The sequence below is a fragment of the Crocuta crocuta genome, unplaced genomic scaffold (assembly GCF_008692635.1).
Source record: "Crocuta crocuta isolate KB4526 unplaced genomic scaffold, BGI_CrCroc_1.0 scaffold45, whole genome shotgun sequence".
NCBI lineage: Eukaryota > Metazoa > Chordata > Mammalia > Carnivora > Hyaenidae > Crocuta > Crocuta crocuta.
This window is the reverse complement of record NW_027530544.1, coordinates 5,261,585-5,286,968: the sequence shown is the minus strand read 5'-3', so window position 1 is coordinate 5,286,968 and position 25,384 is coordinate 5,261,585. Positions and strand designations below refer to the sequence as shown.

The 25,384-nt window shown below is 36.1% G+C and overlaps 2 protein-coding genes and 1 pseudogene across 2 annotated transcripts in view; 1 reads left to right on the top strand and 2 right to left on the bottom strand.

Annotated features, from left to right (window-relative positions):
- Window positions 1–25,384, bottom strand: part of PAK2 (p21 (RAC1) activated kinase 2) — a 127,681-nt gene that overhangs the window by 89,562 nt on the left and 12,735 nt on the right. The window lies entirely within an intron of this gene.
- The window catches only part of PIGX (phosphatidylinositol glycan anchor biosynthesis class X), a 39,331-nt gene continuing 17,641 nt past the window's right edge, over window positions 3,695–25,384 (bottom strand). The window contains exons 5-8 of the mRNA XM_077767726.1: window positions 19,488–19,629; window positions 10,284–10,497; window positions 7,390–7,490; window positions 3,695–4,842 (exon numbers count right to left, since the gene is read on the bottom strand). Of these exons, the coding sequence (XP_077623852.1) occupies window positions 4,699–4,842; window positions 7,390–7,490; window positions 10,284–10,497; window positions 19,488–19,629 (601 nt within the window). The 3' untranslated portion in view covers window positions 3,695–4,698. The remainder of the gene's footprint in view (window positions 4,843–7,389; window positions 7,491–10,283; window positions 10,498–19,487; window positions 19,630–25,384) is intronic.
- On the top strand, window positions 23,168–23,800 carry LOC144234383 (ras-related protein Rab-5A pseudogene; annotated as a pseudogene).

Genomic DNA, 25,384 nt, shown 5'->3' with positions numbered 1-25,384 from the left:
CTGAGAACAGGAGAGCCATGAGAAGCTCCTAGAAGAAAGCATCACAGGCAGGAGGAAGAAAAGGACTTGCTATGGTCAGTTATTTAGACCTGTGTAGCTTTTGCTTAGAGCAAGAAGAATAATGTACTGTGAAAAAAACAGTAGAGTGGGCAAGAGTCAGGTCAAAAAGAATCTTGAATACCATACTAAGGAATTTGGATTTATTCCAAGAAGCTACTAAAGAGCAGGGAAGTGATTTTATCTGGCTTATACTTTCAGATCACTAGATTTCTATGCGGAGAATGGAGTATACAGATGCAAGAATAGAAGGGAAATAAACTAGAAAGGCTGCAATCATGACTGATACTAAGGAGAAATCAAAAATGGAAAAAGGTAGCTAGACTCGGCTTATCTATACGTGTAGAATACAAACTGACAGAGAAAGTAATCAAAGACCAATATGGCACACTATTATCAGATGACCTGAAAAACAGTCCCATTATTAAACACACTGAAATGCTGGATAAAATAGGACATCCTTTTGAAGTCATAACTAAGCTTTCAAGAAAGAGAGAGGAATACCTCTAATAGTCTTCCAAACTACACACTAAACCCAAAAAGGGAGCAAGAAATCTAAGTAGTAAGCAGGACAGTAAAGCTATAGTTGTGTTGAAGGTATATACTGATCTCAGAAAACTTTTTCTTTTCTTTTTTTTTTTTTTCCAATGGCTGAACAGAAGAGCAAAGACAAGGCCTTGGGCTGTACAAGGAGTTGGGACAGTGATCCTGCATAAGGCTGGGAAACTCAAAAGGCTATGCCCTCCAAGAATAGACTGGGGATAAAAACAAAATATCCCCTGTACCAGCCAGGGAGACAAGCAGACAGCAGTATGTTTGTCTGGACTTGGAATGGAAGGGGAAACAATTTCCCTTTAGAATTCATAACCACAAACTTTCCCTCACATGGGTTTGAAAGTTCAAACTGATATTACCTATACAGTCCAGGAAACTTTCAGGACAAGTGGTCCCGCTAGTAGTCCTCAAAGGCCTGGAAGAAACAAGTACAAATCCTCACCACACAGGTTCACTCTCAATCCAGGACTGAAAGAATTTCCAAAGATAAACAGGATTTCAAAAGTTAAATATGAGCACCCAAAATATAATTGCAATATACCTGAGAAAATAGGCCACCATGAATGAATCAGCGGAAACTATGAACAAAATAATGAAGTCTGAACTTTAGAGAGAGGGGATTACTGGTTACAGAATAGAAAAAGAGTTTATTAAAATGATTAAGCAAAATAATACAGGAGCAAGAAACAAGATACTATTTTTTTAATGTTTATTTTTGAGAGAGAGCGTGAAAGAGGGAGAGGGGCAGAGAGAGAAGGGGATAAAGGATTCAAAGTGGGCTCTATGCTCACAGCAGCAAGCCCGATGCTGAGCTTGAACACATGAACCATGAGATTAAGACCTGAACTGAAGTCTGACACTCAACTGACTGAGCTACTCAGGTGCCCTAAAACAAGATACTATCTTTAAACTGGACCATAGATCTAAAGAAATTACTGAGAATAGCCCAGAGGCAAGGGAATATGAAAGATTGAGAGACATGGGGATAGATTATGAAGGTCTATCATATGCTTAGCAAGAACTCTGAGAGAAGAGAGAAAATAAAAGCAGTATATAATGAGATAATAGCTAGGAATTTTCCAGAACTGAATGCAGATAGATCCTTCAGATTCAGGAAGCAAAGTGAAGCCCAACCAGGATAAAGAAAAGAAACCTTTTCAAACACATCAATATGAAAATGAAGAATTCCCTCCCCCCAAATAAAAGCAACCAGAAAGAAAAGACCTACCCTACAAAGAAATAACTATTAAATTTCTAAAGATTTCTCAACTGCAACAATGGGTACCAGTTGTAATAGCATTGTATAGCGACAATGATAGCTATACTTGTGAGCATAGTATAAAATATAGACTTGTGGAATCACTATGTTGTACCCCTGAAACTTATTGTAACATTGTGTGTCAACTATACTTCAATTAAAAAAAAGAGAGTGATGTTGCCAACAACAGGAACCTACGAAAGGAACTCATTAAAAAGATAAACTTCAGGAGGAAACAGATTCTAGGAGTAAGTTCTGAGATGCAAATCAGATAGATAGCTAAACATACCCATCCTACCACTGGTTAGGACAATCCTGAAGATACTTAATACACATTATTTCATTCTCTCAACTCTACATTCAACTACCTGCCAAAAGAATATTTTGTAAGTTTGGAGGATAACGCAGATAGGTTTTGGTCATCTCACCGTAATTGATCTCCATATCTTACAAATAAGCACTAATTATCAAAATATAGGTGAGCAGCCTGAAATAGAGTATCTTACTAGAATAGTCCCTAAACACATTATATTCTGAAATCATTAGAGCTGCAATAGATCTTTCTAGTTCCCAAGCCATAAATATACTATCNTGGTTTGGAGATACACACACACACACACACACACACACACACACACACACACACACACAATCTCTGCCCCATCACCACCCTTAGTTGAGGTAACCCATGTCTCTATTATGTTCATCCAAAAGAACATACTACTTTAAGAAAACTAAACCATAAAAGTGGAGCAGATGCTGGAACAAAATGACTAATAGGACAGTATCTATTTTCTTGGCTTTAAACAAAAAAGTCCATAGATGGAATTACAAAACTGATTTAAAAAGTAAAGTGCTTAGGGGTCCATGGGTGGCTCAGCTGGTTAAGCTTCGAACTCTTGATTTCAGCTCAGATTATGATCTTGCAGGTAATGTGATGGAGCCCTCTCCCCTGTTGGACTCTGCACTGAGAGCACAGAACCTGCAAGATCATATTGTCTCTCCCTCTTTCTCTCTGATCCTCTTGTGCTCTCACTCACTCACATTCTCTCTCTTAAAAATATAAATAAATAAATAAATAAATAAAGTGCTTAGGGGCACCTTGCTGGCTCAGTAGACAGAGCATTGACTATCTCAGGGGCATGAGTTCAAGCCCCACCTTGGGCACAGAGCTTAATTTTAAAAAATTTTTAATTAAAAAAAATAAAGTGCTTATTCATTTTTTAAGCATCCAAAGGATAATATAGAGAGTTTAAAACAGAAATGTTCCATTGTATTAAAAGTGATGTCATTAGCTACCACTTATTAGGCAAGAAGAGTCATATGAAAGTACTCTTCACTTACTTTCACATTTTTATTACACTTCTGAATACCTGTATAAATGCGTAAGTGGATGCTGAATCATGTTCCAAACCACCATCTCAAATATTAAGTTGAAAACTTGTTTAAATACTGATGAAACCTAGTTCCAATATGCAAAAGAAAATAAAGATATATGTACACTTTGTCTTCTACTCCACATATATACTCTTAAGAGGTATCATGTTTCCCTCTCCATATTTCAAAAAGTTTGTTGATTTTACTGAATTTTAACTGACATATAATTTTATTTCAATGCCACTATATAAATTCCAGTGTGAAAGAAATGCTTGTAAAAAACATGGAATTCTTTCTTATAAGAAAACATTAAACAAGTATACAATCAGATTGGGTTGAAATTTTAGTGATCTCTAATATTTCTGTTTTATGGCACTTGGTTGCTTTTTTCAATACTTAAGTTCTTAAACACATCTTTAAAAAGAACTATTATGACTAGTCAAGTCATACACGTCAAATTATAAAAGATTTATTCCCATAAAAACACCAGAATATTTTAGGAAATTAAGCAGGGATATCATACATAAATGTTTATCATTCCATTACTCTATGTGACACAAACATTGGCAACATACCCTGGTTTATTGGCTTCCGTTTTGTAATATCCTTGTTCTAAATGCATTGCCCTAAATAAACAGAAGGATATGCTTACCTTTTTAATTAGAGTGTAGTGCTGACTTTATTTTCTAATTTTTTTCCCAAGAAAAATAGTAGATCAAGAGCTTTTGTTTAAAAAAAAAAATCACTGAAGATGCAAGAAGATTTTTTTGTACATGTACAACTTAATAAAATATATTCTTTAAAAATGAGAATCTGAATTGTCTTCCTGACAAATTCAGTACTAAATCAAAACTAAATCTTAGTATGCAGTTTCATCAAACCCTTTGCAAATTCACATATTCAAAACAGTATAATAAAATATAAAAGAAGTATGGAAATGCTTTAAGGAATAATCAATTTTGATAGTAATAATTTCTTAGCTGTCCTACTTTATTTTCTTTAAACTCTGGAAAAGTAACTTTAATATTCTCATAAAATTAATGTTTAAATAAACTGATTCATCCAAAATATTTTATTATTTATAATGATTTTCTCAATTTTTAGCTGAAATTTAAATGTTTCCACTCATAAAATGAGAATAATTCGTCTCGAATACATAAAGTACCCATTTTTGTAACCAAAATGAAGATAAAATCACTTCTCACAAAATAAATATTAATTTAGCAAAATTAAGTTTCCTCTATTGACACTTGCTTGAAGATTACCAAAAGTCTATACAACAGACCATTAATTTTGGAATTAGTTGAAAATGATCCAAAATTTCCCCTTAGTAGACATAATTTTAGTCATAAATGAAGACAAAAATAATGACATAATTCTAGAAGAACACTTCTAGTCACCAATAAATAAGTCTTATTTAGGTTTATGGAAAGCATTTAACGCCATAAAACTTATAGGGAGAAATGGCCATATTTGAAAACAGCCACAAGAATCAAAGTAGAACACAGGACGGTAATGAGCAGAGTCACAGAACATACTAAAGAGGTATGTATAGTCAGTCCCACTGGAACCTGTAGAGTCACATTCTTATATACCTAGAGAGAGAAAGAGAGAGAGAGAGAGAGAGAGAGAGAGAAAAGTTAGAGATATTTAAAATGCACGCCCTAAGGTAAAACCACAATTTCTTTAATTTTTAATTTAATTTGTTACTTTTAAATATCTTCCAGACAGTGCTACACTACATGTAACAGTACTGTTTTGAGTGATTTTTTTGGATTCATCATTTAATATAACAGAATCAGACTGAATTCCCATAATAATCCTTAAATTCTCATTAGTTTTGACTTTTTCTGCTTTGTGCAGATGCTGGCTATGTCCCATCATCACCTCTGTAATCAATATGAGCATTTACTTCCTCTGACTATTAGAATACAGAATTCTCTCACAGTTAAAGCCCTAAAGGAAAAATATTAAAACAACAATAAAGTTAAGTATCCATTTACTCCTGTTTTGTTGTTTCCTCCTTCAAAATAGCTTTTAAAAGTCTGTTATTCACAAATTACATAACTGAATGGGTCTTTTACTGGTACATCAAATTTGTTGTCGTACTACCAGCAATACAAAAGTTCTCCTATGTTCAACTTAGTTGGGACTACTCTTATTTTTGGTTCCTTTTTATAAATATCTGGATTATAATTTCACATTAAAAAAACAAGTTACCAACATAATCTGTAAGAAAGCCACCCTATTAAAAAAAATGGTGTCTAAACCATACAAGCTTTAGTGTAGATCACCACCTTAGTGATGGTCACCTATTTTTCTGGTATATATAAACAAGCAATGTTAACACACACACTTCAAAGGGCTTAATTATGACCTCTTATTTCAAGTTACATGGTCTAAAAGAACTGAATTCAAAATATTTTAATAAGGTAATTACTTATTTTGTAGCAATGCACACAACCAATATTTTAATTTTTTATGTTTATTTTTAAGAGAGATAAAGAGCACGAGTAGAGGAGGGGCAGAGAGAGGGGGAAGACACAGGATCCAAAGCAGGCTCCAGGCTCTGAGCTGTCAGCACAGACCCCAATGCGGGGCTCAAACTTAAGAACTGTGAGATCATGATCTGAGCCAAAGTCAACACTCAACTGACTGACCCACCCAGGTGTCCCTTAAATTAATAAATCATAAGTAAACACCGATTATACTCTTCATTCACATAAGAAAATCAAATGTAATTCTCCAGATGTATTTCAGAGTTTGAAAAAAAAAATTGGGTTCCATATGGGAATGGAAATTTACTCAAAAGCAACTGTACATTGCAAAAGATATTGGCACAGTCATACATCTTACCAACTGTCAATTCTAAGAAAGTTCTCCACAACAAAATAGCAGTGCTTTGCAGTAAGCCTGAACTCTAAGTAGTTATTTTCTCAGCTAGCTCATAGACAGACTTCAAAGCACAACTCTAAAGAAAATACTTCAAAATCTAAATATCCACAATTGCACATATGAACAAATCTGCTTTATGTTTATTGACTCACAGGCTGTCTAATATTTTAAATTTATTTTACTTTTGTTGCAAATCCATTTGACTCCTTGTAAAAAAGTAAATTGTAAAAATGAAGACACAGATTGTGCTACTCAACCAAAGCAAGCAGGCCTTAAAGAGAATTAGGGACAAAGAGAAACACAAACAGATATTACAACCATCAGTTAAAATGCAGCTCATAAAAGAGGAAGGAAAGGACAGAAAAATAAAAAGAAAAAGAGAAGAGATGTATTCAATAAAACTAGCCACTCCAAAGAGAGGGGAAAAGTAGACTATGTTAACTAAAGAACGTAAATAGAAAACCGTACACTCCTTAGACAAAGCCAAAGTTAATGAAGTATGAATACCTACCTAATTTATTAGCTGAAAATAAGTTGGGAGGTTAAAACTATAAAAATGGCCAGCAACAACCTAAATTTAGGTATACAAATTGCAATATAATGGTCTAAAACTTTATCACAGTTGAAATACTACTTTGAGTCTTATTTTCTTTTTTTCACCTGTTCTGTGCAATACAGTGAAATTATTTTGTTGTTTAAAAGTTAGTATATCTTTTTTATTAATTTTTGGTCTCTCTCACTCTCTCTTTCTCAAAACAAACATTAAAAAGGAGAGGGGGGAACCTGGGTTGCTCAGTTGGTTAAGCATCCAACTCCTGATTTGGCTCAAGTCATGACCTCACAGTTCATGAGTTCAAGCCCCTCATTGGGCTCTGTGCGACAGCACAGAGCTTTCTTAGGATTCTCTCTCTCTGCCCTTCCTCTACTTGCTCTCTCTCTCCCCATCTCTTTCAAAATAAATAAACATCTAAAAAAAAAAAAAAAGGCATACTAGTTATACTTAAACTCTGGACCAATGAGGCATGGAACTAACCCTAAATATCCAGCCCTCAAATGAAATGATTCTATGACTCTGTATAAAGGAGGAACCACTGTTGCCATTAGTAGCAAAGAAACAACATTGAAAATAAACAAAACACAGCTTTCTATGGTAGAATATAAAAGGCTAATCCTTTAAATGTGGCAGAAACATTATGAGTTTTAAATGAGGCAGCATGATCTAAAAACAACATAAACTATTAACTCACTGATTTATATTTCATATTGTTCCATTGGCAGATATCCTTATTCTTCAAAGCACAAGGAGCTGCCACTTTTGACTGAGCCCAGCATTTCAAAATTGGAAACTCTGAAAAGAAATGGTAGAACATCATATCAGAAAGCCTATATCTGGATTACACAGAGGTTAGGCCAATATTTCATGTTGAGATATAAGTATTCAAACATTTTAGTACATAATGTACATGACCTGAATTCATATATCACAACATGCTGTTTTATTTTAGCAGCCTGTTCTAGGTGGATGCCTAAGAAATTACAAAATTACTGAGACTGTGCAGAAGTTAAACATGACCTCTTAACAAATCCCCTACAGGAGGCACCACATTTTAAAAACTTTAACATAGAGGGGCGCCTGGGTGGCTTAGTCGGTTAAGCGTCCGACTTTCGCTTAGGTCATGATCTCGTGGTTCGTGGGTTCGAGCCCCGCGTCGGGCTCTGTGCTGACTGCCAGCTCAGAGCCTGGAGCCTGTTTCGGTCTGTGACTCCCTCTCTCTCTGACCCTCCCCTGCTCACACTGTCTCTCTCTCTCTCCTAGAAATAAATAAAACATTTAAAAAAATAAAACAAAAACTTTAACATAGGGAGGCAAATCATGATGAGAGACTCTTGAATGCTGACAAAAACTGAGGACTGATGGATGGGGGAGGGGGGGATGGGCATGGAAGAGGGCACTTGGGATGAGCACTGGGTTATTATGTGGAAACCAATTTGACAAACTGTAAAAAAAACAAAAAAAAAACAAAAAAACTTTAACATAGGGGTGCGTGGGTGGTTCAGTTCACTCAGCGTTCAACCCTTGACTTTGGCTCAGGTCATGATCCCAGGGTCATGAGATTTAACCCCACAACAGGCTCTGTGCTGAGCATGGAATCTGCTTGGGATTCTCTCTTTCTCCCTCTGTCCCCCCCCCACTCAATCTAAAATAAAATTTATAAATAAATATTAAAAATTTAACTTAAACTTTTTTGAAGTATAACATATATTCAGAAAAATGAACAGATCCTAAGCATATAACCAAAAAAAATTCCAGAGTAAACAAACCCATATAAAAGAGCATTCAGGCCAAATAAAAATAAATAAATAAATGAATACCAGAACCCCAGATGTTCTCTCAAGAGAAGGCACTTTTTCAAACTTTAGATAATTAAAAGGAAGCAAGATAGGTTGGATGAACAAATTTAGCAGAATTGAACACTTTATTATTTTCTCATCATGAAAAATATGATGGCAGCAGAGTAGGATTAAAAACTTCCAATCTCCCAGTCTTTAGTGCTACTAATTTGTGAATATTCCAATCAACCCAAATTTGGAGACACAAAGACCCAAAATCTGAAAGGGGATTCTTAAATTCTTGATTCTAGGAAGACTGAAAATGGGGAAAGCATAGTTTTTAATTTACGCAAATGCACACATAAAAACAGAAAGAACAGGTGTGCCTGGATGGTTGAGCAGCTTACTTCGGCTAAAGTAATGATCTCGCAGTTTGTGAGTTCAAGCCCTGCGTCGGGCTCTGTGCTTAACAGCTCAGAGCCTGGAGCTTGCTTTGGATTCTGTGTCTCCCCCTCTCTCTGCCCCTCTCTTGCTTGTGTTCTGTCTCTCAAAAAGAAAATGAACTTTAAAAAATTTTTAATGTAAAACAGAAAGAAAAATTATGCCCCCAAAACTCATGGCCAGCATTTATAACAAAACTAGGTGATAAAGTATCCCCAACAAATGCAAAATCCATGCAAGTGGATACAAAGCACCAATAGCTGCAAGTCCTGCAAATCAGCATGAAGAAACAGAAAGCAGCAAAGGGGAAGAGGATCAATGGCTGAAAAAATACACTAGACATTATATGCCTAATCATACAAGAACACAGCACCACCTATAGTCTTATCAAAATAATCAAAGCTGAATCTGATCATACCTCTGGAGCCAGTGGCCAACTTCCAGGAAATAAAGAGGCTAGAAGAACAGCATGAGTGTAATCACCAAAACCCCAAACTATAAGAAACTCAGGTTAAATGACGCAGGTTTCTCAACAGGTGAAATTTTATTTTATATTTTATTTTATTCTATTATTATTATTATTATTTTAAAGTAGGTTCCATGCCCAACATGTGGCTTGAACTCAACCCTGAGATGAAGAGTCTTATGCTCTACTGACCATGCCAGCCAGGTGCTCCTCAAAAAGGTAATTTTCAAAAAAAGGAAGGGAAAGAAGGGGAACCTGTAAATTAAGAGACTTAATAGTAATACATTTCTTTTCTTTCTTTTTTTTAATGTTTTATTTATTTCTGAGAGAGAGAGAAAAAGAGTGAGCAAGCGTGTAAGCAGGGGAGGGTCAGAGAGAGAAGGAGACATAGAATCTTAAACAGACTCCAGGCTCTGAGCTGTCAGCACAGAGCCTGACGTGGGGCTCGAACCCACGAACCGTGAGATCATGACCTGAGCCGAAGTCGAACGCTTAACCGACTGAGCCACCCAGGCGCCCCCATACATTTCTTTAAATGGGCATGATGAAGCTGTATTCTCGAAGAGTGCCCACTTGTGTGAAAAGAAAGTATAAAGAAACAGAAAGAAGTAATTGAAAGTCAGAATAGTGGGTTAGTCTTAGAAAAATGAGGAAGCTATGATTCAGATAGGACACACGGAGCTGCTGCTAAAGTAACTGGGGAAGTTCTATTTCTTGACCTGGGAGGTAGTTACAAGAGTGTTTGCCTTATAATAATTTACTATTTACTTGTGAAGTTTTTCTGTATCTATGGTTTACTTTACAATCAAAAAGTTAAAAAAGAAAAAAGAAACATGCTTTTATCATCCCTGCCCTTGACTTCAGACTTGCCATCATACTTTTATTTTTATTTTCAACCCTCACCTTGGTCACAATACATCAGTAAATCAGGGTTATTGACCACAATAAAGGTTTCTCCATCTTTACTATGTGGCCGATGATAGCGGTAGTGCACAGGCAAAAAAGCTTGGAAACAATCGATACATTGTGAATCTTGTCTGGCATAAATTAGAACTTCGGATTCCTCAGACAAATAATTGGGAGCTTCTATATTAAAATTTTCTGAAACCATCACTGCCTGTCAAAATAAAAAGAGCAAATATTAATCCAGAAGAAGAAATGAATGAGGAAGATCAATAAATAAAACCAGAAGATTGCTATACAGATGAATAGAAATGTCAAATTCACCCCCCTTATAAACAGTTTCGATTCCACACCATCCCCAATTCTAAGTAGAAAACACAAGATGTGCTCTAAAAGTTTGTTTACTAAAAGTAAACAGAGAAAATTATACTCTAGGGTATGAAGTTTCCCCATAGTAAAAATTATTCATTTGTAATATCTTTATCAACTTTTGTTTAGGTGACAAAGCAAGTACCAGGAAAAGAGAAATTCTGTGAATACAGCATTATTTAATAAATAGGAAAACTATGACAAAAACAGTGAACCCAATATTGGGTTAAAATGATTGGTATCATTCTGGTAATTTCCTGTTCTTCAGAGAAGCAAGTAAGATAGCAGTGAGTAAGACAGAGCGCTGTAGTCAGGAAGTCAAAGCAAAGGTCAGCACTCCTTCCATATTAGGTATAAAAAGTTAGTAGAAAAATAGTAAATGATTCTTTAAAAAAATATGGTAAAAAACCAATTTAAAATAGGTATTCTACATCAAAAGTAAAAATGCGTATGTGGCAGAAATCAGTCCTAAATTATGTCTGTGTGTGTATATATTATACATATATCCATCCACACATATTTATGTATAAACACACATATACACATGCACATATATATACACACATTTATAAGCACTCTATACATAATCTGTAAGTGTGTGTGTATGTGTATGTGTATGTGTACAGACTTACACACATACAACTTGTCTCTAGATTCTCTTTGTGAAGCCCTGGTACATCTCAGAGAAAAAAACAGAATTAACTTTTTCCCATCATGGCAAACATCCTAATTCTCCTGTTGATGGAGGCACCAAATGCTCCATTTTTTCACATGCTATTCCTTCTCTAATATTCACAGGAATAAAAAAAAAAAAAAAAAACCTCAGTGGCAAAAGCCAAGGAGTTATATAATCTTATGAGTCATAATGAACTTTAAAGGTGATCATATTAAACCACTGTCCCAATGAGGGCATTGTTCAAGGATCTAGTCACTGCTTGAATACTAAAAGGAAGCTTATTGCTTTGAGTCATCTCATTTTATCTACTGTTAAAAGGTTATTCTTTTCTTTTTTGTTGTTTTAGGTTATTCCTTTTTTAGGAGTAGAAACTTGATGCTCCAGCGTATATAACATTCACAACTGACCTTGCTTACAATACCTACAATAAATCTGTTTCCTATTTCACTAAGGGTCCCTCAATCATTTCCACTAAGTTTTCTCCTCCTCAGAGAAACATTCATAGCTTTCTTGGTTTCTCATGATATGGTTTCCAAATCATATTAGTTACCTTTGGAAACACTCAGGGTGCATAGCAGCAATATTACCTTTAGTCAAAAATTGCAACAGCTTTTCAGCAGCCTTATTTCAGTGAGATATATATCCATATATAGAAGCTATGTGCATTTTTTTTAATTAAGACTATTTTTCAGAGCAGAGGTTTACAGAAAAATGGAGCAGAAAATAGAGCATCTCCATATATCAATCCCCTACAGTTTTCTCTATATTAACATTAGTATGGTACATTTGTTACAATTGATAAGCCAGTATTGATAAATTATTAACTAAAGCCCACAGTTTAAGTTAGGGTTCAATCTTTATGTTGTACATTCTGTGTTTTGACAAATGTAAAAGGACATAGATTCACCATTACAGTATCCTAAAAAGTAGTTTCACTGACCCTGTGTTCCACCTATTCATCCCTATATTTTTCATTTGAAAACTTTGCAAAAAAACTTTAAGAAACTCCCACACTATTTTTTCAAATAATTGACTTATTACTAACTAAATGAAGGGCTTTAGATTTATCTCTATTAAATTTTATCTTCCTGGCTACGATCTGGTTTTTCCAGGATGTTGAGATTTAATTGAAATCCAACCTGTCAACCAACATTTATGTAACATTTATGAATTTGGTAACTATGTCTTCTGTATTTTTATCTAAGGATAAAAACACTGACCAGAAGGATAAAGAGCAAAGTCCTAAGGAATATTATTAGAGACTTCCTGCTAGAAATTTAACTCTCTCCTTGGATAAAACTAGGTGTAAGTTAAAAAAACAGCCCAAAATGTTCTATCTTATCTTGTGAACATCTTAGGGGGAGGGGCAGAGAGAAAGAGGGAGGCATAGAAATTGAAGCAGGCTCCAGGCTCTGAGCTGTCAGCACGGAGCCCGACGCAGGGCTTGAACTCATGAGCTGTGAGATTGTGACCTGAGTTGAAGTTGGATGCTTAACTGACTGAGCCACCCAGGTGCCCCTTCCATCTACCTTATGTATATATGACCTGATAATAATAAAGATATCTTTCTTTAAGTAGTTACTATGTTGACAAGTATTTCATTAAGTGGTTTATATACATTATCTCCTTTAATTTTCAAAAGAACCCTATCTGGTAGGAACTATTGGCCTTATTATATAAATGAGCAAAGTATCTGAGTGGATAAACAATATAAAGAATAAGTAGAGGAGCTAAGATTCAAAGCCAGATATGCAGACTCCCTTATTTAATTAGGTTAAACTAAACAAAAAAACTAATATTTAATACAGATACGGTGGGTTTGGTTCTTGATCACCGCAATAAAGCAAATCAAATGAATCCTTTGGCTTCCCAATGCAAATAAAAGTTATGCTTCTACTATATTGTTAAGTGTGTAATAGCATTACTCCTTAAAAAAGCCAATGTACACACCTTAAAGATATTGCTAAAAAATGCTAACCAGCATCTAAGCTTTCAGCAAGTTATAATCACTGCACAGATCACCATAACAAATATAATAATAATAAAAAAGTTAAAAATATGAGAATTACCAAAATGTGATACTGAGACATGAAGTGAGGAAATGAGGTTAGAAAAATGATGCTGACAGGCTTGCTTGCACAGAGTTGCCACAAACCTTCAATTTGTAACAAAACACGGTATCTGTGAAGTACAATAAAGTGAAGTACAATAAAATGAGATATGCCTGTAGCTGAAAATTAAGCATAAGTAGAACTGATATAAAGTGTATCAGTATATGGCACGATGATCTTCAATTTCTCTAAATATTATTTTATTTTTTACTTATTGTTTTTTTCCATAGAAATAAACATATGGTAACTTCTCAGAATTGAGAATTTTTAAAATATGAATTGAAGTTGGGATATAATGAAAATGAGGCTAGAAGAAATAACAATTTGGCCTTCAAAGAGGGTTCTGTTGGTCAGAGTTACTTGGTAATGGTTCAAAAATTTTTACACCAGGCATCTGAAACTCAAAAGTTAGCCTTATAAAGGTTTCTTTGCAAATAATGAAAATATTCTAGAATAGTTGTGATGGTTGTACAATTTTATGAATATACTAAAAACTACTAAATTACACATTTCAAAAGGGTGAATTTTGTGATGTGAATCATATCTCAATTTTTAGAATGAGAATCATTTTTTTTTTTACATGAACTTCAACAAAGACCTAAATCCACTTTAAACCAAGACCAGGGGCGCATGGGTGGCTTAGTTGGTTAAGCGTCCAACTTTCGCTTAGGTCGTGATCTCGCGGTTCGTGGGTTCGAGCCCTGCGTCGGGCTCTGTGCTGACTGCCAGCTCAGAGCCTGGAGCCTGTTTCAGAGTCTGTGTCTCCCTCTCTTTCTCCTAGAAATAAAACATTAAAAAAAAAAAAAAAGAAATTTAAACCAAGATCAATTAAGAACCAACACAAGCTAATCCACAAACAACAATTTGAGGTCTTGGAGGTGATATAGGAGTTTCAGCTAAGAGTTTTTTAAAACCTATCTACAATAGGGAAGAGGAAAAAACTGTACAAGTAGGTACATAAATTGACAGGTGATCAAAACCTCAGACAGCTAGAGGTGTGTATATCACTTGAGATTTAAAACAACAGAAAAATATTTTTGGACATCATAACCTGACAATCAAAAGTAATCTGGACAATGGCTAGATGCTAATAAATTTCCCAAATATGTGCCTCAACTACCAATGGAACCCCAAAAGCCCAGTGACTATATACTGATCTGCAAAAAATATTTTGTTATTCCATTTTCGCCACAGATAAAATAGCAATAATGTACTATCAAAAACCTGAAATTATGCATCAAAAATTAATCCAAAAGGAGCATAAACTGGTTAACAGACATGGATCTATACTCTTTCATGACAGTAGCTGAGTGGTGTCATGTGACTACATATATCACAAACCACTACACTGAGCTAAATGAATCAAGCTTTGAAATTGTGCCATATCAGTAACATTCACCATATCTTTCTCTCATGGACTAGAGCTCTTCAAAAAAAATTCTTCCCTTAACACATAGTAACTGGTGCCTCTGAACAACTTCTACAATCTACAAACGTGGAACTTTATGAAAATGAAATGTATATACTTTTCTGACACTGAGATGTTAACTCTAACAGTACATTTCTTTAATGATCTATTCCTGGGGCGCCTGGATGGCTCAGGCAGGTAAGCATCCCACTTTGGCTCTGGTCATGATCTCACAGTTCGTGAGCTCAAACCCTGCGTTGGACTCCGTACTGACAGTGCGGAGCCTGCTTGGGATTCTCTCTTTCTCCCTTCCTCTGCCCCTCCTCCCACTCATGCTTTCTTTCTCTCTCAAAATAAATGAACTTAAAAGTCACATATTCTACCAACCAAGCCAGCCCAGGCGACTCCAATGAAAAATTTTAAAGCATACTCTTTTCTCTTAACAACTTTCAAATATACATTATTACTAACTACAGTCACCATGCTATACGCTAGATTCCCAGAACTTACTCATCTTATAACTGGGTGTTTGTACTCTTCGACCACCTTCCCATTTCTCCCATATTCTTGCTCCTGGCAACCACCACCAATCTACCAATCTGAGTTCAGTTTTTTGTTTTTTTTTTAAGATTCCACATATAAGTGAGATTTGTTTTTCTCTGTCTGACTCACTTCACTTAGCATAATGCCCTCAAGGTTCATGTGTGTTGATGTAAATGGCAGGATTTTCTTCCTTTTTAGAGGTAACATTCCACTGTATATATATATATACAGACATATTTTCTTTATCCATTCCTCTGTTGATGGACACTTAGGTTGTTTACATAGCTTGTCTACTGTGAATAATGTTGTAAGGAATATGGGGTAGAGATTTCTCTCCAAGAGAGTCTAATCACAGGGACAGCAGGCCACTTGAAGTTGTCCCAAAACTCACTACTGCTTCATTTACTTTCTATGTTTCTATTTTTTAATGTTTTATATTTTTGGTGGTTTCTATTATTATGTTTTCAAGTTTATTAATCTTTTCTTCTGCAATGCTTGAATGCCATTACTTTCTTCACAAGTTCAATGCTGCCCTCTTATGTATCTTCCATATCTCTACTTACTTTTTCGAACATAGGAATACAGTTATAATAACTGTTTTCATGGCCTGTCTGTTAATTCTAATATGTGGGTCAGTTCTGGATTAGTTTTGATTGATCCATTTATCTCATTACGGGTCATATTTTCCCTCATCTTTTCATACCTGCTAATTTTTTAATAGAATCAAGACATGTGATTTTGATCTTATTGGGTGCTGGATACTTCTGTATTCCTATAAGTATTCTTGAGCTTTGCTTGTATGCAGTAAAGTCACTTGCAAACAGTTTGGTTTTCTGAAGGTTTTGCTTTTAAGATTTATTAAACAGAACTGCCATAATGTTCAGTCTAGGGCTAAGTGTCCCCCACTACTGAGTAAAATTTCTTCTATTTACTCTATCTAATGCCCAATGAATCATGAGGCTTTTCCTAGCCTGGCTGCTGGGAGTAGACACTACTACTGGCCCTACAGGAGTATCAGACACTGTAACCTCTCATTTTTTCATATGGTTATTTTCCCAGCAGTGAGTAGTTTCCTCGCATGCACACACTAATCAATACTCAACTATGTACTTGAAGGGAATCTTTTATAGATCCCTGGAGTTGTCTCTACGCAATTCTCTCCTCTCTATGATGCTGTCTTGTGAATCCTGTTGACCTTTGTCTCCCCTGAATCTCACCTTCATCTCCTTAACTCAAGAAGTCCACCAGTTTCTGTTTGGGCTCCTGCTCCCTAGACTAGAGTGTGAAAACTCTCCAAGGCAGTAAGCTGGGATGGTTGTAGAGCTCATCTTATTTATCGCCCGTTTACTTCAGATATCACGGTTCTCAATGTCTGATATTCAATGATCTTTTCCATTATTTCATATATTTTGTCTATTTATTGGTTTCAAGTGTGAGAGTAAATTTCGTCACTGCCCTCCAACTTGGTCAGGGCATTGATCCTAATACTACATATTTTGACTGAGTAAAACTTATTTTTTCAAAAATACAGCACTGACCTACAGTACAGCAATTTCATATTTTCAATCTAATATTATGCGGTTTTCAAAGTGCATGAGAGACTTTAAGTATATCTAATAGTCTTATCTAAAAATGAAATGAGATTCACTTGATGTGCCCTATCCATGGTGAATCTATTTAAAGCTTGTCTTTATTTTCAAATTGCTCATAAACCATCACAAACTACTCACAACACATTTTGTTGCCACACATCACTCATTTAATTTGAACCCATTGTTCTATTTGCTGCAGTCACAAATTTTATCTCATGGAACAGTCAAGGTCTCTATCTAAATATATTAGCATCGGTCATTCCCTATATACAAATTTCCTTCTATCCAGTTGGATACCACTTCTTGTGACAAAGTTTCTCTGCACAAACAACTGGGCCAGAGTCTCAACTCAACTAGGAAGAAGGAAATAGCATCTTATATATCAGGAAATCAACTTTCAATTATCTATGTGTCACAAATGAGACATCTATTTTTCTATAAATTGCCAAATGAAGAAGTAAATTCACTTCAAGGTCTTTAATTTTTTTTAACGGTTTTTATTTTATTTCTGAGAGAGAGAGAGAGACAGCGTGAGAAGGGGAGGGTCAGAGAGACAGGGAGACACAGAATCTGAAACAGCCTCCAGGCTCTGAGCTGACGCAGGGCTCAAACCCACAAACCGTTAAGATCATGACCTCAGCCGAAGTCGGCTGCCCAACTGAATGAGCCACCCAGGCATCCCAAAAAATCTTATAATTAGGGATTAAAAAATTTGGAAACAATGGACACCTTGGTGGCTCAGTCTATTAAGCATCTGACTTTGGTCCAGATCATGGTCTTACAGTTCCTTAAGTTTGAGCCCCATATTGGGTGAGCTCGAGCCCCGCCTGGGGTGAGCTCGAGCCCCACTTGAGGACTTTCTCTCTATCTCCCTCTCTCTCTCTCTGCCCCTAGCTCACTTGCTCTCTCTCCAAAAGAAAAAAAAGAAAAAGAAAATTAGGAAACAAAATCAAGATGAACTTGTCAATCAATCCAAAATGGCATCCTTTGCCTGCCCAGTTTTCCTGTTACAATTATCCACACATACCCCAATCTGATGCCAACCAAGAGGGTAGGCATGTGATCTCTTTTGGGATATTCCTATGCAAAAATAATTCCTTTTTCTTAAAACATGGTAGGCAATTTTATTAAGGAAGTTTAAATATGATTCCAATCCATGTCACTACAAGCCAAGAATTGTATTTAAATTTGAAACCTATTATTAAAATTTCAAAAGCCTCATTCAAAATTCATGACTCAGTGAAGGAAAGAAACAAATGAGGAAAAAAGCAATGAGGTCTTTCCACATGGGTACATATACTGACACTTCCATATATGTGAACATGTGTATCAACACTGTCACACATGTGCAAAAAACCCCTAACACAGGAAGAAATTCGGTAAATGAGGGTTCAGATAGGTGGAAGCTCATCATTGTACACCATCATTTTCATACTTCCTGAATTCTGAACCACGAGAATATAATTAGCTATTCAAACAGGAATTTAAGTAAGTAATTAAAACAGGTGAAGACACTGGCCTAAACCACAATTAGAAATAAAATGTCATTATAAATTACTTCAAGTATAGTATACTTATTTTACCTTTTTTATATTTCTATAGAGATTGAAATCTTATGAACAAAGGTTTCCCAAAATTTCTTAACAGGAATCATCTGAGTTGTTAAAAGCAGATTCTTGGGTCCAATCTAGACCTACTGAATTAAGACTTCCCAGAAAGCATAATCTGCACAAAAAGCAGCCACAAGTAATTCTTACCAAAATTTAGGGAAACCATTAACTAAGGAATAAGATTAATTTCTGGAAAGAGCAATTAGAGAATCCTGGATTTATGTCTTAGCTCTTCCATTTACCTGTGTGATTCTGGATAAGTTACTTGGTATCTTTATGCCTCAGGTTCCTTATCTATAAAATGGAAAGGTAATACTTCTAGGGTTTTTATAAAGATTGATCTGTGCAGAAGGTATGGGACATAATCTTTCTCTAATGCCTAATATACCTTGCTTCCTTAAGAAAAATGAAGATACCTGGCATATAGCTATTATGCTATAACTGCATATAATTATACAAAATATAGCTATTATGCTATAATTGCAATTATAATAATTAATTGCATATAAGCAATTAATATCAGCTTCCTTTCTTCCCACATCTGAATTACATACATGTTGGGGTATATGTCAATCTAACAATATTGTTAAATGCTGAAGCAGTGTTTATTAATAATTATCTTCACAAAAATATATCATATTCTTAGTCACTAAACTAGGAGCCATTCTGACAAAAAGCATTTAGCTAGTTCAGTTTAGCTGGTTTATTACTGACAAGTTTGACACATATCACTCATTTTTTAAAGATTATTCCCATCCTATCTGAAAAGTTACTTTATACACTTTGACAAAATGAATAAAGGGCACATGTTGCCTTGTCTACTATTTTTCCTTAATCCAAATTATAGTATCCCTAAAATAATTTCTCTCTCAAAAGAATTCCCTAGTAGTTATACCTCTGTTATGTTTCTCTCTCGTAATGAAGCCAACTCATACGGATCCACAAAAAGTCCTGCTGGGATGTACTGTTTAATTAAGAGTCGGCAGGTCTGTAAGTCCTCAATGCTTTCTCCAAATTTCACTTTTATTAAGAGGTCTCTGTAAGATAAGTATGTTTAAAATAAATCTCCTCATTCAATTGTTAAATGAAATACCATAGCATTACATTCAAATTAGTAAATATACTGCATTTCAAATACATTTTTCAGGACACTATAAAGTCAAATGAAATATTTATTCATGTCAGAGCCACTCATGCGATTGTTCATGAATTCATATCCTAAGCCACAGTATAGAATTAGTATGAAAACAGACAAAGATCAATGGAAAGAAAGAGTCCAAACACAGACACACGTTTATATGCCATTAAAGGTGCCAATATAATTTGATGGGGAAAGGAGAGTCTTTTCAACCAGTAGTACTGAAACAAGAAATCTACACAGAAAAAAAATGAACCTTGACCTCAACCTCATACCACATACAAATATTAATTTGAAATACATTATAAACCTAAATGTATAATTGTGCCAGCTTTCTGTCTGAAGGCACATGTTGGACCAAGTACAGGGAAGGCAATCCAAGCAAAACACAGTGGTTATGCTTAAATTATAAGACAGAAGTAAAGGGAGGGGAGCCTGGGTCACTATGTTGGTTGAGCGTTTGCCTCTTGATCTCCGTTCAGGTCATGATCTCAAGGTTTGTGAGTCTGAGCCCAGTGTTGGACTTTGCAGTGACAGTGCAGAGCCTACTTGGAATTCCTTCTCTCTCTCTCTCTGGCTCTCTCTCAAAATAAATAAACTTAAAAAAAAAAAAAGAAGAAGAAGAAGTTAAGGGAGACTGAGGTAGCTGGAAGACAAGGTACTAAATTCCAGAGAGGAGGGAACTATGTAGGAGTCCTATAAATCTGAATTGGTCTCCCTTTGAGTTTTTGCTTAATACTAAGAAAAGCATGAGTAAAGTGTAATTCCACAAGACTGGGCAAAGAATGACCAGGGAACTGAAAAATGAGTAATTCTAAAATTTCACACGGGTTGAGAGAAATTTGCATTTCCAACCAACCAAAGTATAGAGACCATAGCTTTTGGTAGAGATACCCATACGGCAAGGCCTTTGCAACTAAATTAGCCTTGCAGTAAAGGCCACTTTAATTTTAGACCTATACAAAAAAAGGTTAAGAGGATCAAGCTGAGAATCAAGTTAATTTAACTGCTGATAGAAAAAATAAGCCCAATGCCTTTTAAAGGAAGATAAAATCCACACTCAAAAATGCTCCTACCAGGGGACTTGGGTGGCTCAGGTGGTTAAATGTTTGACTTTGGTTCAGGTCTTGATCTTGTGGTTCATGAGTTTGGGCCCCATGCTGGGCTCTGTGCTGACAGTTAGGAGCCTGGACCCTGCTTCAGAGTCTGTGTCTCTCTCCCTCTCCTTTCCCCTCCCCCACTTGTGCACATGTGCTCCCTCTCTTTTTCAAGAATAAATACTAAACAAACTTTTTAAATGCTCATATCTACAACATTCAATGTTCAATATCTCATCAAAAGTCACTGTACAGGCAAAAGAGCAGGGAAATGTGACCAATAACCAAGAAAAAGATCTTTCAATAGAAATATAGAAATGACAGAAGTGATAAAATTAGCAAAAAAAGGACATTAAAAGTCCTTTTAAGGGGCGCCTGGGTGACTCAGTCGGTTAAACATCCGACTTCAGCTCAGGTCATGATCTCACAGTCTGTGAGTCAAGCCCCGCATTGGGCTCTGTGCTGACAGCTCAGAGCTTGGAGCCTGCCTCAGATTCTGTCTCCCTCTCTCTCTGCCCCTTCCCCACTTGAACTCTGTCTCTGTCTCTCTCAAAAATAAATGGACATTGAATAAAAAAGAGAGGAGAAAGAAATGCACTATTCTGAAAGAAGATTCAGACATTATTCTTAGTATGGAATACTGTTTGAAGGTAGATTATGATAAGCTGAAATTGCACACTGTAAACTCTAAAGCAACCAATTAGAAAAAAAGAGAGCTATAGATAGTAAGCCAAAAATGGAGATAAGATGGAATACTTAGAAAATACTCAATTTATCTAAAGTAAGACAAAGAGGGGCGCCTGGGTGGCTCAGTCAATTAAGTGTCTGTCTTTGGCTCAGGTCATGATCTCACGGTTTGTGGGTTCAAGCCCCGCATCGGGCACTGTGTTGACAGCCAGCTCAGAGCGTGGAGCCTGTTTCAGATTCTGTATCTCCCTCTCTCTCTGACCCTCCCCTGCTCACACGGTCTCTCTCTCTCTCTCAGAAATAAAACATTAAAAAATAAAATAAAGTAAAATAAAATAAGACAAGGAGAGATTTGCTAAGACAAATATTTAAAAAAGGTAACAAAATGGATAGAGTTATACCAAACCAAGCAAATAAATATTAAAAGTAAATGGTCTAGGGGGCACTTGGGTGGCTCAGTTGGTTAAGCGTCTGACTCTTAATCTCAGCTCAGGTCATAATCTCATGGTTCTGACAGTGCAGAGCCTGCTCGGAATTCTCTCCCCCCTTCCTCTCTGCCCCTCCCCTGTTCACATAAGTACACATATGGGCTCTCTCTCTCTCTCTCTCAAAATAAACTTCAAAAAACATTTTTTGGGGGCACCGGGTGGCTCAATCAGTGAAGCCTCCGACTTCAGCTCAGGTCATGATCTCACATTCATGGGTCTGGCCCTGCATTGGGCTCTGGGCTGACAGCTCAGAGCCTGGAGCCTGCTTTGGATTCTGTGTATGTGTCTCTCTCTCTCTGCCCCTCCCCCGCTCATGCTCTGTCTCTGTCTCAAAAATAAATAAAAACATTAAAAAAAATGTTTTTAAGAAGTAAATGGTCTAATCACTCCAATTAGAATGTAGAGAAGGACAGACTGGATTAAATAGCAACACTTAATGCTATCTACAAGACAAAGTTTAATAATAAAAATATTGAAATAATAATAATAATAATAATATTGCTATATTAACATCAAAATGCAGACTTCAGGACAAGGAATATTGTCAGGGACAAAGATAAAAGGATCAATCCATCAGAAAGCAAAACAATCCTAAATATGCTATAATGCATCTAAAAACAGTGCTTCAAAATATTCATGTATTTTACTTCACAGCAAAAAGCGGCAGAGCTTCAAGGATAAATAGAAAAATCTGCAATTATTACAGCCAGAGATTTTAATACCCCTCTCTCAGTAATGGATAGAATAAGTAGAAAATCAATAAGGATATAGAAGGCATGAACAATCTTCAATCAAGTTTATCTAACTGACATTTATAGAATGTTCTACCAAACAAAAGCACATTGCACAATAGAAACTATATGCTGGGCAATAAAAGAAGTCTCTAGAAGTTTCAAAGGACTGAAATCTTATTGAGTACAGTCTCTGACCACATGGAACTGAGTTAAAATCAAAAGAAGGAGGAGATACTGCCTTCACCAAAGCCACAGCCTCAACCTCAGTCTCCTCCTTCACCTATGCCCAGGATCTGTTGCCAGGGAACTCTGGCTTCACAGCTACATGGGTAGTCTCAGGTTTCTTTGCCTCCGGAAAGAAAAAAATTGACACCCTGCATCCTGGAAATTCATTTAGGAGCTTGAAATTAGGACCTCTTTCAAATTTAGACATGGCTAATTGAGCAGCAACAAGACCCAACAGGCCAATGCTGTATAAAATATGCCAGTTCAAACTAGTACTTCAGGAAGAGTCTGCTGTTGGCACATCAAGCTTAGTTCTTTGTTTTGTGAAGGGTCAATTTCATGAATTTCAAGAGAATACCGCTGTGGCTGCTTTTGTACCCCAAACTGGCTAGTTTGATAATACAACCGTGAAGTCAGAAGTGGGGGATGCGGCAGGTCAAGAATGATACTAATGCCTAACATCAATGTACCACAGAGGAGCAAAGGTAGCCAGACTTGAATAAGAGATCTCAAATGAGAAGTTCTTTGCAAGAGCAAAAAACTGGGTTAAAGAACTTCAGAGGCAAGCAAGTCCTAACACTGTCATAGCTTTACCAGGAAACAAAGTTGACCTAGAATAAATGAGCTGTAGATTTCCAGGAAGCACAATCCTATGCAGATGACAAATTTATTATTCACGGAGACAACAGCTAAAACATCAATGAGTGTAAGTGAAATATTTACAGTAATAGCAAAAAAGCTGCCAAATAAGTGAACCACAGAATCCAGGAGCAAATTCTGCCAGAGGAAGAGCAGCAACATTTATCGAACACACACAGCCAATCTGGGGTCACTGTTGAAGTAATTAAACCCTTCAATATGAGCTAGCTGGAAATATTCTGCTTCCTAAGTGTTAATAACAGTGAAACTGGTACACTTAACTAGTCCAATGTGCTTTCCAAAAAGAGACTTATGATAGAGTCAAGTTTCTAATACAGATTTTAAGCATTTTGAACTTAATTTTTAATAACACACATGTGTCCCTCTGTTTCAGCAATAGAAGGAGAAAATGAGAGCTGTGTGTCCACTGCTTTATTGGAAGGTTAGAGGAAATCATTTCTCATCACCAGGGATATAACAAATGACTATACGGACCCACAGTTAACCACACAGTTCTATGAAAAAGCCTATGAAAAAGGCTTATAACTCATTAATTTAGGCTTTCCAAAAACATTTTTTAAATTATTTCTGTTTTTTTAAGTTTATTTGAGAGTGTGTGTGTGAACAGGGGAAGGGCAGAGAGAGAAGGAGAGAGAGGATTCCATGCAGGCTCCGTGCTGTCAGCATGGAGCCTGCAAGGCTCAATCTCAAGAACTGCGAGATCAAGAGTCAGACACTCAACCAATTGAGCCACCCAGACACCCCAAAACATTCTTTTTTAAAAAGGAGGTTCTAAAGATACTTTGCTACAGTAAATCAGACAAACCATAATATCTCCTAGTATCTACATTTAAAGAGTATATTCTACCTTTTAACAAAATAACCACAAGAAAACAGTCCTGTATCTTCAAGGGAGAAAAAAACACCAGTGGGATCTAAACTATATCCAGTCCTGTTATTTTTTTAAATAGACAAAAAAATTAAATGTAACCACATCTACATTTAGGAATATGAAACTGATAAATGCATCTTAATGAATACCATTCCCTGCAAACATGTGGGCTCTTCAACAAAAATGAAACAAACCAAATGTCTGCAATCTGTTTAATTACTACTAGTTTTGTCATTTAGGGGCTGAAAAGGGGCTTTTGTTCCCTATGAACGTAATATAGTTGATGCACTAGCGATACGTACATTCCAACTATTTTTTAAAATTTTTAATGTTTATGTTTGAGACAGACAGAGTGTGAGCAGGGGAGAGGCCAAGAGAGAGGGAGACAGAATCCGAAGCAGGCTCCAGGCTCTGAGCTGTCAGCACAGAGCCCGATGTGAGGCTTGAACTCACTCACACACTGTGAGATAATGACCTGAGCCGAAGTTGGACGCTTAACCGACTGAGCCACCCAGGCACCACAAACTTATTTTAAATTCAATCTTCAACAGTACTGTAAGTAGGGTACTGTACTGTAGTTTCCATATTATGTTTACTACTTTTCTACAATATTAAGAGTTGCTTAAAAGTATGCAAACTGACAGTTACTAAAACAGCTAATTATTTTCTCTCCCCTCCTTTGGAAGGAAGAAGGGCTTCAGTTGTTCTTGTATGGCTAGAACCATTGTAAACAACATACCTGTTATCTGTAACATGAGTGCTGCAATATGTTGGTAATAATCTTGCAGCCTTATTTTCCCAAATTCATTTTGTTTCGACCAGTTCAGTATATTGCACTAATTGCTTTAGGTATTTCCATTATGTGTCAGGGATGACTTAATCTATTTGAGTG